We start from the raw sequence: 19,356 nt of genomic DNA, 5'->3' as shown, positions 1-19,356 counted from the left end.
GTAAACATATACACTGAGGAGAAGCAGCAAGCAGACTCTTCTTCAGCAGGATGGCAGCCATTCTTTTCTCCCTGCTTCTCACAGCAACTCATTCATCACTTGTTGTCGTAGTTTCCTTAGGGTACTTCCAGATGGAGGAAGATCCAAGTAACAGATTCAAGTATTAACACATGGGGATTATGTTGATCTCCATTCTGACTACTGCCAATCCAACAGACTAGCAAGGTAAACATGGGTGGCACAGCAAACATTTTGCATGACCAGCAATGGTAGCTCTAACCCCACCATGTTAGATGGTATCTCTTCCTAGAGGTACTTCTTCTCCAACCTCCTGTTTAGTGCTACCAGCACTAGGGAAGGTGGCTGTCTTGAAGTGGCCTTAGGAATTACATAGATCCATGCAATCTCACAGTGAAATGTTTCCTATTTCAATAGATAGTTCACTGGTTTGCACAACACAGCTGTATCATCATGGGTTGTTTAACCCACAATGAGCTGCGGCATGCAATAGGCATGTGCGGTTGCCATTTTGAATATGCAACCCCTGCTCCTTTTTGCCCCTTAAACAGCCCTCACATAAAGTAGTAGGGTTATGCAAGGGTTGTTTAATCCTTGAATAACCCACAATGGCCAGGTTCGCACAACATGGTGCAGCCCCCAATCATCCCGATTGTGGGGGTTGCATATGCATAACGGCAGTCGCACACACACAACACAGCTCATTGTGAGTTAAACAACCCATGATGACCCAGCCATGTCATGAGAACGAGGTCAGTGATTCATGCAGGCTGGGCTGCTCCCCCTCTCACTTCCAGATCTCTGTGCAAAGTGTACCCTCCCCTCCATGTTTGGGCCCAGCAGAAATGGTTTCCCCCCTTCTGTGTTGCCTATACTGTGATTGGAAAATGCTACCGGGCAGCAACTACAGAGCCTATTTCCTGGAAGAAATCAGATGTACTGAATTATGGGGATAGTCTATCTAACTAGACTCATAAGGGATAAGAGGACAGAACAAGCGCTTCTCTACACAAGTGATTTATTGCATGCTTGTGACTGGCCACTCACGGAAGTTTGCGGGTCGTTTACATGACATTATCAACCTCCAGGACGTCTCCCGCGCCTTCCCCCAATAATCTCGCTTTAAAAAGATTGGAGATAATGCACTATTTAAAATTATTGTAGGATCATGGCATATTTCCAGTGCGTAAAGTTGGTGTTTTGCTATAATACAGCCACTACAAGGTGCTATTTCACTGAACCTTATGGAGCGCTGCTGAGTGGGGAAGTTTTCAATTACAAATCACATGGTCACCATTGATCACCATCTAAAGGAGCCCATAGTGAATGCAGAAAGACTCCAGAAGAAGAAAGCCTGGTAAGGGTGCAGGTTTTTCCTTTAATGCAGAGATGCTCCAAGTCATCAAGAAATGTAACTGAACAACATTGCCCTACTTTATATGTTAGCATTTGTGGCATTTGTGGGCAGCACCGTGATCTTGCTGAACTAGTGAACTCCATGCTAAAATGGAGCTACTCTGTGCCAAAACTTTCTGATCCATTCAGAAAGTGTTACTCAGCTGCCCTTGAGCAGTTATTCCACGTTTTCCAGAGTTGAAAATATGACAGCAAGACATTGGGATGCAACCTAACACTGGAATCTGTCTGCAAATATGCTAATGCACAATAGATGCTTTGCATTAACAAATCCTTCCCATTGTTTAGTCCTATGGAAAATGCAAACGGTAAGGTCTTGTTCTTGCATTTGTCTCTGATGCTCATGCAAATTTAACTTGTTATTAACTGAGGCTAATGCCTCGTTTAGAGGCGGACAAGCAGTACAAATAGGCAGCCAAGAGCTGGAAAAATGAACTACAATCTACAGACCAGTTATTCTGGAGTAGTCAAAGCTGGCCTGAGGAATGTGGCTATCTAGGATGGCCAGCCAGGACCAGGACCTCTTTCCAACTCCTTAAGCTAGTTACATTCTATCCTCTGGGCTCTTCTTGGGGAGGCTGTAGCTTAGCGGTAGAGCACCTGTTCTGCATGCAGAAAGGGGCCAGGTTCAACCCCCCGCTCAGTGGCGCAGGCCCGGACCTTGGGGCAGACGTCCAGGGCTCCACAGCACAGGGCGCCTGTCAAGGGCTCCTTGGAGGCCTCTCTCAGTCTAATCCAGTAGCCAAGTCCAGACACAGACAAAGGGATTCCTTTCAAAGCTTTATTCTTCTTTTACAACTTAACAACTCTACCGTTTGCAACTAGATCTGAGCAGCACAGTACCTATGCCCTAAGTTGGAACAGTTGGTCCCCGTTTGAAAGGGAATTACTGGCAGACCCCTGAACTTAAGGACTAGGGAGAATCCCTCCCCTTTTCCCTTGGATCCTCTGGGCGCAGCCGTTGTTTGCGCGCCAACCGGGCACTACGCCTCCTTTCCGCACCCTCCATCTGGCGCCGCTCTCTGCGTCAGCGTCGCGCGTCCACCAAATCTGCTATCCGCACTCTGTCACTCCCAGGACTGCTATCTAAGCTAGGAATGCTGGTGGGAGGAATCTCCGTCAGCTGTGGGCCCTGGGAAAGAGGAGCGCGCTCCCCTCCCAGGAGCGACTGCTCTTCCTCAGAATCAGAACTACTCTGGGATTCTATGGGCTCAGTGTCCACCCTGACAGCGCTCCCACAGGGCCACCCATAGAGGAACAGGTGATGGGGACAGTGGCGCACTGGACAAGCATGGGGATGCAGGGCCCACTGGGACTGATGCTGGTCGTTGCAGCAGCCTTTCTCCATATGTTTAAAACCATTTTATAGTCCTGAGCCAGCTCTGGATGTACATGTTTACTGATCTCATTTCATTATGCATACTTTTAAAATACAGTCTCCTCTTCTACAACAAAATGGTCCTTATTCCCAAGTGAAAGCATGAGGGCGGCAGAAGCAAAGTTTTTTATTTTAGTTCTGTAGTCACGATGGTGTCATGATTGAACTGTATTTAAAGTGCAACAGTGCACATGGTTATTTTTGAATCAGGGTAGAGAAATAATTTTTAAAAGCTTTGTTTGCTCTAATGTATCAGGCAGGTAGAAGCAGTTTTAAAGCAGGATGGGTGGGGTGAGGTAAGGAATGTTAGTTGTGTGATTCACAACTGAAGTAATGCCTATGGCCATCTAAAGGTGCCCCCCCCCCCATAAAACTATTCAGGCTGTTTACACAAGGCATTTATAGTGCACTCGTGACTGGCCACCCACAGAAGTTTGTGGGTACATTACATGACACCATCATCATCCAAGGACCTTTCTGCGCTATCCCTGGCAAAAAGTGTAGTTAAAAAAAAGATGTTGGAGGGAGCAGTCCTAGTCAGCTGCTAGACGGCCATAGGATATGTGGTTTTCTGGGAACCGACCTTCTCCTCCTTCTGCGCTGCCTTGCAGGCAGCGAGGAATGGCCCTGTGCTCCCTGCTCGGAAGAGGAGCATGGAACAGCCAAACGGGACATTCCGGGGGGCATTCCGGGGCAGGGAAGGTGGAAATGCCAGTACAACACATCCTATGTGTCGTCCAGCAGCCTCCTCCCCAGCTCCACCTGTATAGCCGCAAATGCAGGGCAGGAGAAGCATGGAGGGAATGATCCCCTCTGTGCTTCTCCTGCCCTGCATTGGATAGGCGGTCGCCTCTGACTTCGGAGGCGGCTACCTATCCCCATAGGATTGCGCCCTAAATGAGGTATTTAAATACAACGGGGTGCACCACTATTTTTCAGCCACTAGATGGCACTGTTTTTCACTGAAAGATATACAAGCTGGTGAGAAAGGACTTTTGGTCGCCTTCCTGGTCTAATGAGCCAATTCTCATCACGCCATGGAGGTGGAAGAAAATGCTCAGGGGGGCTGCTGGATTTTCCTTTAATATAAAGACGTCCTCAGTGCAGGGGTCTAAAATTACCTAGCTGTACCAATACCTGCATTTCCAGTTAAAGGAGTTCAATATCAGGGCTGAGAGACCCGCTCCCAGTCAGAGCAGAAGACCCTAAACGGACCAATGGTCTGACAGTATGAGGCAGCACCACGTGCCCTCTTTCCTATTTTTCCATTCTTCCTGCTCTAACCCACTGTGCCCCTCCTCTCTGTTTTCCTCTGTGGAGCCACGTAGATTTCCATACATTCACTCTCTTGCTTTCACATTCGCTTCTCTACCTGAAATGGCTGCCCCATTCATCCTGTGGATGGGATGGCCCTAACAGCAGTATTAGGAGTGGTGTGATGCCCAGACAGAAACCTTGTGGAGTTCAGCCACGGGCCTTAGAACTCCAGTGCTTGTTTATTCAACAGACAGCTTTGTACTCTACTGGAATGGTCAAATGTTGGGCACCTCAGCTGTATGAAAAATGATAACCCCAAACTTCACAATGCTATGCAGACTAGGGTGGTTCATGCAGCACTTGGCCAGACTGGGCCAGCTTGCATGCCCCTCTCCAGTCATACAACTTCATGAGTTGTTGTTCTTGGTGTTGTTAAAAGGGCTTTTAAAGCAACAAAACCAAACCAAAAATGCCTTGCTCAGCTTTCAGGCACTCAGCAGCACTGGCAAGCCCCAAGGAAGGAAGTCCTGGTTAAGTCTTCTAGGTGGCTAGCTCAAGCAGCCGGAGAGGCTGCAAGGAGAGAACGGGATAAAAATGGTAAAATAAAGAGCACACCCCTCCCCACCCTAACCACCTCCTTACAGTAAGATAAGCACTGAAGCCCTGCACCCTGAAAAATGCTCAGAAATTCTCAAAATCCTAATGAAAGAGGCAGAAAAACGACTGCCTCTTTTGCAGGGTAACAAAGAGGTTGAGAAAGGACAGGTGGGGTTTTGGCACAGCACTAGTCTCTATCCAACATAAATGTGTAAACAAACTCTCAGTGTGGTTTGGGCAGGTAGCCATTGCATAGTAGTGTTCCAGGTGTTTCGATCCTGCTGTCCTTTTATGTTTTTTCCCTCCAAAACAGGCAGAGAATTTGCGCATTTGAATTTGTGTCATATCTGTTTGTCATTAGCCTAGGAGCCTGAGAAGTGCAGATTTTTCATAAATAGTATCCTACATGGGCTCTGCCTGCATAACGATGATGGAACGAAAGCTGGAGGGAAGGGGCTATAATAAAGACTGGGTTTTTTAACTGACAGAGACGAAAGATCCTTTATTTCAATCTTGTTGGAAATATACAGTACAATGTATATTGGGTGATCAGCCATTCTTGGGTAGACAATATAATACATGTGTTAGGTGTTATCAAGACCGTTATGGAAAAGGACTGTTTTGCATTACCTGGCAGGTAAGTAATCCCTCTGTAAGAGCCAGAAGACTGCGGATTTTTGACAAGAGGTGGGATGCTTTCTGGACGTATGGAGAATTGAAATGGTCTTCTTCACTATGGAGGCTTCTGATGGATAAATCAGAATGCATTGACTTCATGTCCTGTTTAGACAGAGCATACAGTGAGGTAGGTTAGACTACCAAGAAAACAAGCTTAGGGGGCAATCCTATGGCCGCTAGACAGCATCTAGATGGCCATAAGATTTTTCATTTTCTGGGAACCAAGCTGAGAGCCAGCGCTTCAAGGTCGATTCCCAGAAACCCAACTCCCTGCTCCCTTGTAGACGGCATGCTTCATTCAGACGAAAAGGGGGCATTCCTGGGGGCAGGAAGGGGAGGGCAGAAGCACCATTACGATGCTTCCTATGTGTTGTCCGGTCTCCCCACCCCCGCTCCGAGGTGCCCTGGCTAGACAGCCGAAATTTGCTGTCTAGGTGCAAATGCAGGGCAGCTGGAGCATGGAGAAGATCCCCTCTGTGCTCTGCCTGCCCTGCATTGGATAGTCGGTCACCTCTGAGTTTGGAGGTGGCTGACTATCTCCATAGGTTTGTGCCCTTAATTAACAACTCTGGCTCAGTAAACCAAATAAAAAGCATTATGAAAACAAATTATTAGATTTTGATTGCCATAGTTAGCATCGGGAGGAAAAATGGAGTTTAAAATTTATGACTCCCCCCCCACCCCAGTTTAATATTTTATTTTAAATAAAAATAACTTTACAAGGAAGAGTATATACAGACATCTGTGATAAGTCTCTCTCTCTTTGGGCTTCTCTACACAAGTGATTTATTGCACTCTCATGATTGGTCACTCGTGGACATTTGCAGGTCCATTACATGACGTTTTCAACCTCCAGGACGTCTCCCGCACTTTCACCCTTTATCCTGATTTCACAAAGATGGGAGATAAGCTGTAATACACATTAATGGCACTATATCGGCAGTGTGTAATGCTGGCGTAGCGCCATAATGTGCTACGAAATTTCTGAGGAAGACTTTCCTCGATTCAAACCACACGTCCCCCATGTAAATGCTTGAGCACATTTCTCGACTGCAGGCATGGGGAGTGCGTAGCAGGTCTGGAGGCTCTGCCCTCCCCAAAACAGGCCCAATCCACACTGAGACTGTCTGTCCACAAGTAGCAGGAGCAAGCAAGCAAGCAGCTTTGGTTTCTCATATCAGTGCCATTGCCTGCCTGCCTGCCTCATCAGCTGTTTTTCCCCACCCCCACCCCAGATCCGAGAGAATTATGCAATGGCTAGGACAGAGCTTCCAGCTCACTCACCTACGTTTGGCGTGAGGGGTGAGGGGAATGGGGATCGTAGATTTCCTGGGGGCTGTGAGGAAAGTGTCCTGCACAACTTGAGTGATGAGAACAAGACCCCACTCACCCACCCTCCCTGCTCCTTTGCACACATGCCAGAGAGGGAGGGAGGTGCTCCCTCCATCCCTCGATTAAAACCACGTGTCCATCATGTAAAGGAGCCCATTGTAATTCCACGAAGAAACCAAAAGCAGAAAGCCCTGGTAAGGATGGGAGGGTTTTGCTTAATGCAGAGTTTTTTGCTTAATGTCTCTCTCTCTCTCTCTCTCCAAGAGCTTATTCCAAAAACATTTCTGTCTTTTAACCAACTACTGCCACTGTTTATAATTATATCAATATCTCTAAAGATACATTTTTGTTAAAATGAGTTTTCCAGAGTGGTGAGACCACTCCTGAAGAAATTCTCCCTGTAGCCTGAAGATCTCAACAACTTCAGGCCAGTGGCAAATGTTCCTTTCCTGGGCAAGGTCCTTGAGCGGGTGGTTGCCAATCAGCTCCAGATGCTCTTGGATGAGACTGATTATCTGTATACATTTCAGTCCAGATATTTTGGCCTACAACTCTCATAATCCCTCCCCATAAACTATGCTGGCTGGGCCTGATGCGAGTTGTAGGCCAAAGTGTCTGGAGGCCCACAAATTGCCCACCCCTTTTCTAGAGGGTGAAGTTTTAAGTGGTGGCGACTTGGGTTCAGAATGCACCTCAGGGCCTTCACGTGCTCTGGAGGAGTCCGAGTTCCACTGCTCGCACTCTTATGGTAGCAGTATCTTCCTGGGGTTCAGGAAACAGGTTGCAAGATATAAGTAAGGGTGCCTTACTTGAGAAGGACTGGGGAGTGAGTCTTTCTCCTCAGAGTTCCTGCCGCTCAAGGACTCTGCCTCTGAAGCATTTTGGTCTGTGCCATTACAGAAGCTGTTGGTTTTATGAACATTTCAAGCCACAGTTACAGAACATTTTATATCTAGCATAGCATAGTCCAGTTTTTGTGCTATACAGATCATACTCAAAACTCTCCTTACAGTTAACTAACATTGTCCTGATAATGCATTCACAGCCATTCCATGGCAACATATTCACTAGGAAAGTAACGTCCATGGCTGCAGTCCAGCACACAATGTGATACACCTAAAAAGCCACACCTAAATTCTGTGTTGGTTTGTGGACTAAGTCTACTGAATTAAAATAATAATAATAATAATAATAATAATAATAATAATACCCAGAGGGGTTGCCCTTGTCATGGCATAAATAGAGCAGTAAACTGACTGTACCAAAAGAAACCTTCCCAGAACGTGCATCTTCCATTCTATTATTTCTTCTTTCTTTCTCAACTCCTCCTGCTGTAAGCCAACTTTATGTTTGAGTACCTGGATCATTTGGAACTGCATCTGCTCCTAATATGAAGACAGCACAACAACATCAACTTAGGTCTCTTGTATAGCTCTTGAACATAAAACCCGATTGGTCATAGCCTTCATGTTCACAGGTTTCTCTAAAGGGTTTTTTTAATGGTTAAATTATTCGCTTCTTGTGAGCTGCCTAGAACTCTACAAAGATAACGCAGGATATAAAGGTTTTAAAATGAAGAACCTCCCCCCGCTCCACTTGAAGTACGATCCAGTAAGGCCATTCTAAGTAGCTATATTTCTAGGGTAGCCACATGCCCTACTTTTTAGAGGTCAGGCCTCCATTAGAAAGGCTGTCAGAGAACAGTCCTCTATTTGAAGACACCCTCTGTTTGAAGGGCTGCCTGGTCCATGTCCAGCTGAAAGATAAAGAACCATCAGAGGGAAGAGCAGGGCCTTGAAGTTGCCCATCAACAGCACTTGGACAGCAGACTGAGCAGGCACACAGGTCATGGGGCCATAGTCTTCTCCACTATGGTGAGATGTATTGTATTTCTATTTAAATTATAGTATTTTTGCACTTATACATATACATTAGCATATGTAAATGTTATGCAAATCTGTGGCCTCTTTCCTCCTTGTTCTGGGTGACACATTCCTTCTTTTTTGGTGAGGTGTTCGGTAGCCACACTATGTAGTCCTAAAATGATAATAACTATGACAAAATCATTTCAGGGTGGTCTCTGATACCTTCAGTGTTTGTGACTCTCTGATCCGGTCATACTGTTCTTTCCACCGGACAGACTCCAGCTGCAGGAAGTGATTTTGCTCTTTATCCTTTGCCATCTGCTTCTGGAGCTCACTGTTCTCTGTTCTGAATGAGCAGACCTGTTGCTGCATCTTCTCCATCTCAGCTCGCTCGTTCTCAAAGTCTGCCTGCAAGGTTTTAATCTGAGCAACCAGCCGATTGTATCGGCAGCCCAGCTCCTCTCTTTCTGCCTGCCTCTCATCCTTCTGCCTCTGCATTTCTGCCTGCGAGGACGTCAAATGCTTCTTGGCCATGTCCCTCTCTTCCCTCAGTTTGTGCAGAGCGGAGGTGGTGCCGCTGACCTCATGCTCTAGTCGTTGCTGGAGGCAACACAGCTCTTGTATCTTTTGCTCTTTCTTGCGGAGAGCACACTCCAGTTCTGCACACTGATTCATATATTGATTCTTCTCTTCCACCTCAGTCTGGTGCTTGGCTTGAAGAATGCTATGATCGGCATGGAGCTTTTCCAGTTGCAGCATCAGAGTCATCTCAGACCCAAAGTCCTGCAGATGATCCTCGGTGTTGGCCAATGCATCTTTCATGCCCTTCAGGTGCCTCTCGGCCTCATTCTTCTCCTCTGTGACTTTGTTCTTTGCTTCGGTGAGATCAGCAATGTTCCCCTCAAGCTGCTTGATGGTGTCAATAAAGCTGTGCTTCTTGAGAAAGTCCACCTCCAGCATTTTAATCTTGGTCCCCAGGGAAACATGATCATAGTAAAGGTCCATGATTTGGGTTTGTTGCTTCTTTTGGTCCTGCTCTAGCCCCTGAATGGCTTTGTTCAAATCCATATCTCTTCCCTGAAGGAAGACTTTCTCAATTTCTTTCATCTTCTTCTCAAAAAATATATTGCCATACTGAAGATTCACAAGGCGGCATAGCTGCTTCTGCTGGTCCTGTTGTAAGTCCTTAATGACCCTGTTGAAGTCCATGTCGCCTTCCTGAAGAAGCAGTTGCTTTGAGCTAAATTCTGGGGGGTTACTATTCCACAGTTTGTGTGCTGCTTCATAAGGCATCAAGCAGCTGCTCTTTGTAGGATAGGATGGAAAGATGCCTTTGTCACCTGTGTCCCCTTGCCGGCATTCTCCTGCCATCAGGAGCGACTTTGCAGAACAGAGAGGCAAAGGTGTTGCGTCAGCATTATGATCCCCTTTGGACACCATATCAACCTATGTTAAAATAAAAGCTTGAATCACTTAATAGGCAAAGAAGCAAGACAAATTCTCATGGACAGAAAATAATTTCTATGAGATCTGCTTTCTATCACAAGTGGACTGACAACTTCTAAAGTGAGATGGGCCATGCAGCCTTAAACACTCCAGAATTTCACCTAGCAAGTTGTGTCTTTGCTGTGGCTAAATTTCTGGACCTCCATGCTTGCTCTTTTCTTATTATTTATCTGGCTACCACCTCTGTGTGTTTCTCACCTTCACCTGTATTTGGGGCTCTACATGGGCCTATGGTAAATTCTGTTGAGTGGTAGGGCTCAGGCCTAAGAAGTACATGCTCCCCAAATATTAATGCCATGTGTGCTCTGGACCAAGGCCAGCCCTACCATTAGGCAAAGTGAGGCACCTGCCTCAGGTGCCAGATGCTGGAGCCAGTGGTGGCAGCCCCCCAGACATTCCTTCTGAGCCCCCCAGTCATTCCCCTCTCTTGGAGGGTAAAGCTATGTTTGCCACATAGCGTCTTCTGCACCCTTAAACTAACATTGACTTCAGGTGTGGTGGAGGTCAATGGGTGTCATCCCACTGACAGCGCTGAAGTACAGTTCAACTCCTAGTCCAGTTGGCTTCTGTATGTGGAAGTGTGTGTGTGTGTGTGTGTATCGGGGCGGGGGTGGGGGGGATCTTATCCTTTGCCTCAGGCAGCGAAATGTGAGCTGGGCAGTTGTACAATTTGGCTTTGGGGTGGTGGGGATGATTTCTAATCACATCAATTCATACTGGATTCCTTGGCAATATTCAGGCAGACACAGAACCTGGTCTTTTGCTGAAGGCAATCTTAATTGGTTGGGTGCTATTTCTTTAATTGTCTGTGTTTTAATTGTGTTTTTAATATATTTGTTTTGATGCTACGTTTTAATAAAGTTTTTGTTTTTAATCTGTAATTTATTGTTAGCTGCCTTGAGCACCATTTTTGGTGGAAAGGCAAAATAATGATGATAACAATAACAATAATAATGGCTGCTTCACACATGTGCATCACTTGATTTCTCAACACTTAAACATAGAATGCCGCCTTATGCAGAGTCCATTTAGCCCAGTACTCTGACTGACAGCAGCTCATCAAGGTCTCAGAAAGAGATCTTTCCCAGCCCTGCTTCCTGAGATCCTCTTGAAGGAGAGATTTTAAGTGCAATTAAACCTGGAACCTTCTGCATGCAAATAATGTGCTCTCTCATTGAGGTACAGCCCCACCCACGTCATATGAGGTGACTCCATCAAAATTCATTATGTCTGATGTGGTTACTGTGGTGTTATATCTGCTATTGCCCAGTCACATGTAGAACCAGCTCTCATTTAACTTAGGCCAGACTCTGATCCATGATTTTTTTTTAACTGATGGATGCAGCTGCATGTTACCCTGGTAGTGCTGCCACTTCTTCTCCTGGCTGCTTTCACTATGATCAATAAAATATTTAAGGTTATAAATAAAAGACACCTTACACTTTGTGGTGGAGCTGTGCATGCAGCCACTTTCTCTTTGTTGGTGCAGTGTGCTAAATTGCTCTTGAGACGTTCTTTCAAGCATCTGTTCGACTGCATCAGAGTGCGAATATAATCTAGGTTTTCATCCAAAGCATCTGGAGAAACCAAGACCTCAGTGGCTTTTGTTGGTTCATTGTGTTGTCCGGAGTCCATCTGTCAACATGATGGATTCAGAGTTCGTTCACTCAATGGGACTGAAGATATACTATCACGAACAGATAATTGACAAATACCAGGATCTAACCCAAACAATGTATGGGCATCCTATATTTCTCACTATGAAAGACCATGGACAGTGTACTGGGCTTGAACATCCTGGGAATAGAAGAGGTGGAATTTGGCAGCATTATTAGAAATAAATAAGAACATAAGAAGAACAGTGCTGGATCAGACCAAAGTCCTATTTAGTCCAGCACTCTGTTTCCACAGTAGCCAACTAGATACCCCTGGGAAGACATGGGTGCAACAGCACCCTCTCACTCATGTTCCCCAGCAAGTGGTATGCAGGCCTGGCACACTGCCTTTGATACTGGAGGTAATATATAGCCATCATGACTAGTAGCCACTGATACCCTTATCCTCCATGAATTTGTTTAATCCCCCTTTAAAGTGAACCATGTTGAGGATTCCAGGTTCCAACTTCTTCCCTCTATTTTCAGCAGAACAGAGGAAGGGTTGGAGAGAAGAGTTTGCTAAATGACAAAATCTTGATAAGAACACAGCCACCATTTCTCTTTTAAGAATCACGAGATCATTAAACTTGCTTGTAATGAGAACCATTCTTCTGGTTTCTATGTTCTTTGTAGACAACATATTTTTACAACTGTCACATAGAAAGCTGCTTGAGCAGGCTTTAAATTATTTCTTCTACAGTCTAATGCAGCTGTCCCAAATACATAGGGTACGGTGCTGTAAGCAATGGATAGGCTTTGTTAGGGTTATGTATGCCCCATATCACTGAGATGTTTGTTGTTGAGTTCCTATTAACAATGCTGTGAAGCACAGAAGGAGATGATTTTAACGTAGTGTTTGTTTGCTCTGGAGAAGACCTTCAGCATTTCTCTCTTTCTCTTGTTTTGTTCTTGTTATGGTGACCACACAAAACTGTGCTGTGGGCTTTAAATTCTCCTTAGTTGGAGAATTTAATCATATGCTACAATGGTTCAACATGGGAGCCAAGAAAGACACCACCATGTATCCATTTCTCCCAATGGACTTAAGAACCTTCAGCACCTTTCTTCAGTTATAAGCACAGAGCTATACGAAAACTTACCATATTGCCTTCACGACTCAATGTTTTTTCAACTGCATTTGAGACATCCAATTTAATGAGTAGATCTTCGTCAGCAGAACACACAGTTGTCTTGAATAAACAGCCTACAGGCTGAGTGAGAAAACTTGATACTTCTTTGATGGGGGATTCCTTCACAATGCAGTCCAATAAAGACTCTCCCATGATCATAAACAGATCTTCCTGAATAGGCGCATCTGATGTATCTGCCACAAATTCCTTGACGAGTATCGCATTCTCCGTCATGAGTTCCCGTGAATCTTTGTGACTAGAGTCTTCTCTCATTCTGCAGCTTTCTTTTGGCCACCGTCCGCATTGTTGCTCCGATTCCCCTTGGGACAATAATTCCTCATTGGATTCCTTCCACTCAGTGCTAAAGGGGGAATCTTTGTTTAGCACTTTGTTTACAGGGCAAGTTCTTAAAGTGTTCAGAGGTGACATTAATTTTTCCGAAGCACCTTCAAAATCTGCAAATTATCAGAAAGAATTACTGTCAAATAAATTCAGTGACAGAAGTGATGGTACTTTTCAGGTCTGTAGGAAAACTTACCAACTAACTGGGAAGTTTCCCTCTTCTGTACAACCCTATCATGCAGACTCTGGGGACCAATGACAGAAACAGCAAATCCTCATTTGAGCCCCAAAACAGACTGATTGCTTACACACTAGCCATTTAGCCTGGAATTGCCATCCTTCAGTCACTTGTTTCTTATGGAGAAACTAGAGGACTTTGGTGGCAGCCCATTACAGTGTAGTGTTTTCCTCCCATCTTTTATATATATATATATATTTTAAATATAAAAGCAAATCAATTACAAATCCATCCGTAAAATTAAGAAATAAATAGCACCCAGCAGTTAAAACCTAATTCAGGACCAAAAGCCTGTCTGACTAAAAAAATGTATTTGCCTGCTGGCAAAAGGATATCAGAAATTAAGCAAGCCTGGCCTCCCTTGGCAAGAAATTTAAAACACAATTGCAGCACTACCCTATACAAAGTTGACTAGTAATGGACACTTGAAGGTTTTCAGGGCTACTGTCCCTTTAATAAAAGCTTCCTTCTTCTGCCTTCTGCCCTTGCAATTGCTTCCTGTTCAGCAGGGATGCAGCATTACCAAATTGCCTCTTAACTGGTCCCTAATTTGTCCATTCCCATTCACTGTGGAGGAAGGCAGTTAATGAATAGTTTTCTCTTTGCAGAGTGCTAAACTTAGTAATTTATACGTAGTTAAGGGACAATTCAGGGACTGTTGCAAGGGACCTATACTGAAAGGATTTCCAAAAAACATTATGGTTGGATCTTGGCCATGGGAAGAACTATTGCCAACTAATATAGGGCTATATTAAGTGCCCTGGTGTCAGGCTCCTTGTGGACCTGAGGTTGGGGACAGCTTTTCAAAGAACAAGGATTGAGATTCCAGAGACTCCCACAGATGACATGGGGCAGCCTGGGCCCCCGAAGAATCCCTTTGACCCTTATCCTAAACCCTGACTTGGTTCCTGACTCTCCTCCCTCATCCTGCAGCTCACCCCATTCTACTCAGGAGCAAGGGTCTACTCAGGAGGAGGGAAATGTTCCAGACGTAGACACTGAGCTTTTCTACACAAGGCTGTTAATTGCTGTATCTACTTTTGGTTTCATCGCAGAATTGAGATCCAAGCTCCACACAAAGAGCTTTTCCTTTCCTGATTTTCCAGTACATAACCTTTAGGTGGAGCTGTGCAATAGCAGAATAGCACAAATACACAAGTAATTCTTTTATTTTCAGAAATAATACCCCATTTTCTCCAGTATAAACCCCCCTGGGAAAGTGCTCTTAAAGAAGAGAAGTGAAACTGGAGGATCACAACATTGTCTAAAGAATCCATAAAATAAGTAAGGAATCACACAATAAATGCCTTGTGTAAAAAGGCTCACTGAGAAAGCAGACCCAGCTGCAACTGCCAAATCAAGACTAGAGGCAGCTGATGGCACACATATAAGCTCTCAGTCTCTTCCCAGACCTTTGCTGGGTTAACAATTCCCATTGAGCTTCTTGCTTCATCCCCCTTGTTCACAGACACGTTTCGGTTGTCAACAACAAACATTCATTAGATCATGGAAGGAGGACCTTTGGCACATCTGTTGGATGCGGCCCTTGGAGGATTCCCATCTGGTGTGCAGGGCCTCTCCTCCTTGGCAAAGGAGAACAGTCATTTTTGAGGAAAGACAGTTAAGCACGGTTTCAAGAGTGTTTACATGACCATTGCTTCTTTTTATTTGCCAAGCTAATAACCAATGTCACACATAACAGAACATTCCCAAAGGTGGTCCAATGTGGGTTATGCGGTCAGAGATGGCAGCGTTCTGGCAGCCTGATAAATGAGCTCCTCCAGTTTTTAGTTTCTTCTTCCCTTTTTAATTAGAGGGATCTTAAAACTACATTGAAAGACTGTTTTAAGTTTTTATCTCCTGGACTGTGTTTGTAAACCAGCTGGGAGGAGTCTGGGGAAGCTCCAAGAAATAACAAGGACCCAAAGCAGATCGTAAACTGTTTACTCATGGGCAATAAAAAGCAACACAGGACAAGCTCCGGAACTCTATCCTCAAAGGCTCTGAAACAACAAAGGATTGACCATCTCCTCTCAGCCAGTGGCTCTATGGGTAATTTATCATCCCCCACATCTAAAAATAGGTATGCTGTCTTGGAGTCTGAGTTACTCTCTCCACCAGTAGATTTGATTCTCCCTCCCCACAAACCAGCTGAAACTTCATTTCTGGGCTCTGAACATGTGCAAATTCCATCTCCTGGAAGTAGAACTCCAAATATTATAAAGAACTTTTCTTTTGAATATGTTGCTCAACAGTGTCTCTTAACTGCCCAAACTGTTATTGCAATATTTGATAGTCTCCAGGCAGTCTGCACTATAGTTGATGCCCTTGGGGAGGCAATGGGAAAACTTGAAAAGTGCTGCTTCCAAGCTGGGAACATTTTACAGATTTCTTAACACCAACTCCACAGACTCAGTTACTAAACCAGATCTGTCGGGACTGGGATTGAAAAACCCCTCCATAAAAAATGTAAATAAATCCATGTCTACAAACGTAAATAACAGTATCCCCAATGGTTCTACCTCTGCCTGAGTTCTCCAGACTACACAGGTGCTCCTATAAATCACTCTAATCAGAGTTAAGAGAGACAGATGGACCTTGCGTAGAGCCATGATTTACTCCCTGAGCCAACTTTTACCCTGCAACCTTCAATATATCGACATTCTTTCTATAGATTGGCTCCCGGAAAAACCAGGTCAGAAAAGGCTGCTACTTACTTTTAGACAAGCTGCTATTCCTCTTATGCTTTTTAGAATGACAACTTTTGGGGCTGGATTCCACATTACTCCTGTGAGAGCTTTTCCATGATACAGCCATCCAGCCTCTTCTGTTACATCAGGTTCCACATCTAAAGCACTCTGCTTATAAGGAACCTATGGAAATGACCTTGGGCTATTCAACAGCTAATCTTGGGCTCTCTGCTAACCACCCTGCGGCAGTTTTGTCAAACTGCCACAGTGATTTGCCTTGCTCTGATCCATCTGGGGTTCAGAACAGCCCTGACAAGGATTTATTATGTTTCACTGACCTTAACGCTAAATGGAAGGAATTAAAGGCCAGTTCAGCCTCTCTATGTACTATTGTGGAACCGCTATGGGAGCACTTTCTACAACAGGACTTAGTTAATCTGAGCACTTATGTTGATGAACAAACTGTTTTTCAAACCAGGACTTCAAGTGGGGCAGCGACCTCAGAGCCTCAGGCAGATTTTCAGCCAACAGATTTGGCCTCTTTCAACAATGTGACACCCTTGGATTACAAGTGTCCTGTAGCACAGAAAGTACCAAGGGCCTCAGGCTCATTGATACATCAAATGAAACAATTGTCACAATCACTATCGTCCCCTGCAAGTGATGAAAATGTAATTCCACACAACTTTTTGGCTGCTTCTCTGTTATCTACTCGCTTGGATGCCACCTTACTTGAACCAGCTACCATGCCTGCATAGTAGACCTCCTTCCAGAAGTGATTTACAAGGATCTAAGGATAGTCCTGGTCCTTCCCTTTCTATTCAATGACGACCGAAGACAAAATACAGCTAAATCACATGGAGGTGCTGTCCCCTATGATGCAGTCTCAGACTACAACTCCCTTATATGTCCCGCAGAGCACTGGTTCAGAAGATCATCTCTTGGCTGAACATGACATTACAGAAATCATTACAGAATTTTCAGGGAGGCTAATCCCCACTATGGAGTCTTCTCCTGAATGCTCAGATTGACTGCCGACCTCTCAACAAAATTTTTCTGTGCTTTCATTGGGTGGAAAAACAAGAGCAGTGATGATTCCTTTATAAATTACATCTCTAAATTTGACATTTTGATGTTACAAGAGACCTGGGCTCTGGATGATATAGAACTAAATGGTTTTGTTGGCTACCAACTTCACGCCTCCTCTAGTGGTAAGAAGGGCCGGCCTAGGGATGGCCTAGGCATTTTTGTCTCTACACAGCTTCGCATGTCATTGACTAATCTTCCCTGTTTTAATCAGTTTGCAATTGCAATAATAATGAAATCCAATCAGTTTAATATGTTACTCCTGAATGTATATCTTCCTCCTCAACGACTCCATTCACAGATTAACACGCTACAGCAAGATCTAGAATTATATATTGGAAATCTGATATTAACCACCCAGATTACACAAGTACTTATTGGGGGTGATTTCAATGCCAGATTGGGACCAAACGACACTGTCCTCCACACTCATCATCATCTCTGTCCTCCTGAAAGGCCAACTTTCTTTCCTACAAACTCCCGCCTTTCAATACTATCTGCAGTTATGCTGGACTATGCCTAGCCCAAATGTCATACCATTTGGATTTATGTATTCTAAATGGAAGTGTTACTGGTGACATACTGGGAGAATACACATTTTGGTCAGGTACTAGGATGAGTGCTATTGATTACCTGATTTCCTCACGTAACCTGTTATTTGGTGATAGACAATCGACTTGACAGCAATCATCTTCCCTTGACCTTAGCCCTAAAGCCCCTTGAGTGCCATATGCACGTCGTTGCTGCTTTTCAGCCTAACATTGAGGCTGATATCAGAACCACTAAGATCACATGGACTGAGAAGGAGGACAGGTCCAATACCAAGATGCTAAATGCCGATCATTTCCACAAGATTAGTTCTTCCACTCTCACAACAGGCACGAACTCCGGAATTTTAGATGTTTACGAGATTTTGATCAATGAATTAAAGGCTCATTTAACAGTTAAAAACCTGCAGAAGCATCAGACTACCCAGTTCAGATCTAAGAGCTGGTTTGACCAGGACTGCATTTGTGCTAAGAAAGGCCTGATTGCTAAATTCAGCGCCTACATGGAAAACCCCTTAGCAGTCTCATTGGCTGATTTAATATCACACAAAAAAACGCTATAAAACCCTGCTTAAGGCCAAAAAGGAGTGTGCTCAAAAAGCAGGGTGGGAACAACTCATCCATGCTGTGAGGTCCAAAGATACGGCCTCCTTCTGGTGCTTGACTACAGTGCTTCCTACCTGTGGCCACAATGTCTGGACTGTCATATCTCTTCTGATATGGGAGACACATTTTCATGCATTATATGCTGAAGAGGAGGCACCTACTTTCCGGATGGAGCGTATCTCAGGACCCCTTATTGAATGGCCTCCTTTCTCAGTCTCTGAGATCATTGATCTGGTAAACCAACTAAAACCTGGCAAGGCCCCTGGCTGCAACTATATACCTCTGGAGCTAATCAAAAGAAATATTGATTGGTGGGCTCCTATTCTAGCTGCTCTCTTCACATACATAGATCAAACTGCCCATATTCCTCCAGATTGGGGCTTGGCTATCATCATCCACATCTTTAAAAAGGGAAAGAAAGACTTCCGGTTGGAACCGATGTCGCTCTGGTAGCATCCTATGGGCTCTCTGTGGAAGCTTTCTCAAACAGCTTTTTAAAAGGTTGAAAAACCTTTTCATTCCTCCCTGGAATTAAAGGGGGGGGGGCCAAGGCAACATCTGGATAACATCCTGGAGAAAAGTACCCTCCTCGAGATAGTGGGGCGGGGCTGGATTCCAGGATTATCTCTCCAGAACTTTACCAACACAAAAAGCTGTACTGAGACTCCTATTTCTTAGGAGAAAACAGGGCTGACGTGTTCCATAATAATATATGTTTTAAGAAATATCAACAACTTCTGAAGGATGATTTAAGAAATGTTAACAATATTTGAGAACATCTGAGGACCTGAAAGATCTGTTTGAGGAGAAACATGTCTGCGCCGAGGAGAAGAAAGGAGCTGGCATCAACTCCCCCTGCACCCCCTGTGTCAAAAATTATGAGAACAGAAGATATAGGGGAATTATTTACTCTGATAAAGACTTTATCTTCGCAATTTACGGAGCAAGCCAAAAGGTTGGATTTAATCCAAAATTCCATCACTGCCTTGCAAGGAGCTGTAGATTTAATTAATG

The 19,356-nt window shown here is 44.6% G+C and overlaps 1 protein-coding gene across 1 annotated transcript in view; it reads right to left on the bottom strand.

Annotated features, from left to right (window-relative positions):
• CAGE1 (cancer antigen 1) overlaps positions 1-19,356 on the bottom strand; it is a 39,797-nt gene that overhangs the window by 11,527 nt on the left and 8,914 nt on the right. The window contains exons 4-7 of the mRNA XM_084851492.1: positions 12,803-13,287; positions 11,488-11,682; positions 8,764-9,987; positions 5,297-5,446 (exon numbers count right to left, since the gene is read on the bottom strand). Of these exons, the coding sequence (XP_084707618.1) occupies positions 5,297-5,446; positions 8,764-9,987; positions 11,488-11,682; positions 12,803-13,287 (2,054 nt within the window). The remainder of the gene's footprint in view (positions 1-5,296; positions 5,447-8,763; positions 9,988-11,487; positions 11,683-12,802; positions 13,288-19,356) is intronic.

The sequence above is a fragment of the Heloderma suspectum genome, chromosome 4, assembly GCF_057233095.1.
Source record: "Heloderma suspectum isolate Gila_16-S chromosome 4, 16-S_ref, whole genome shotgun sequence".
Lineage (NCBI taxonomy): Eukaryota > Metazoa > Chordata > Lepidosauria > Squamata > Helodermatidae > Heloderma > Heloderma suspectum.
Note: the sequence above shows the minus strand (reverse complement) of the source record. Positions and strands in the feature narration are given on the sequence as shown.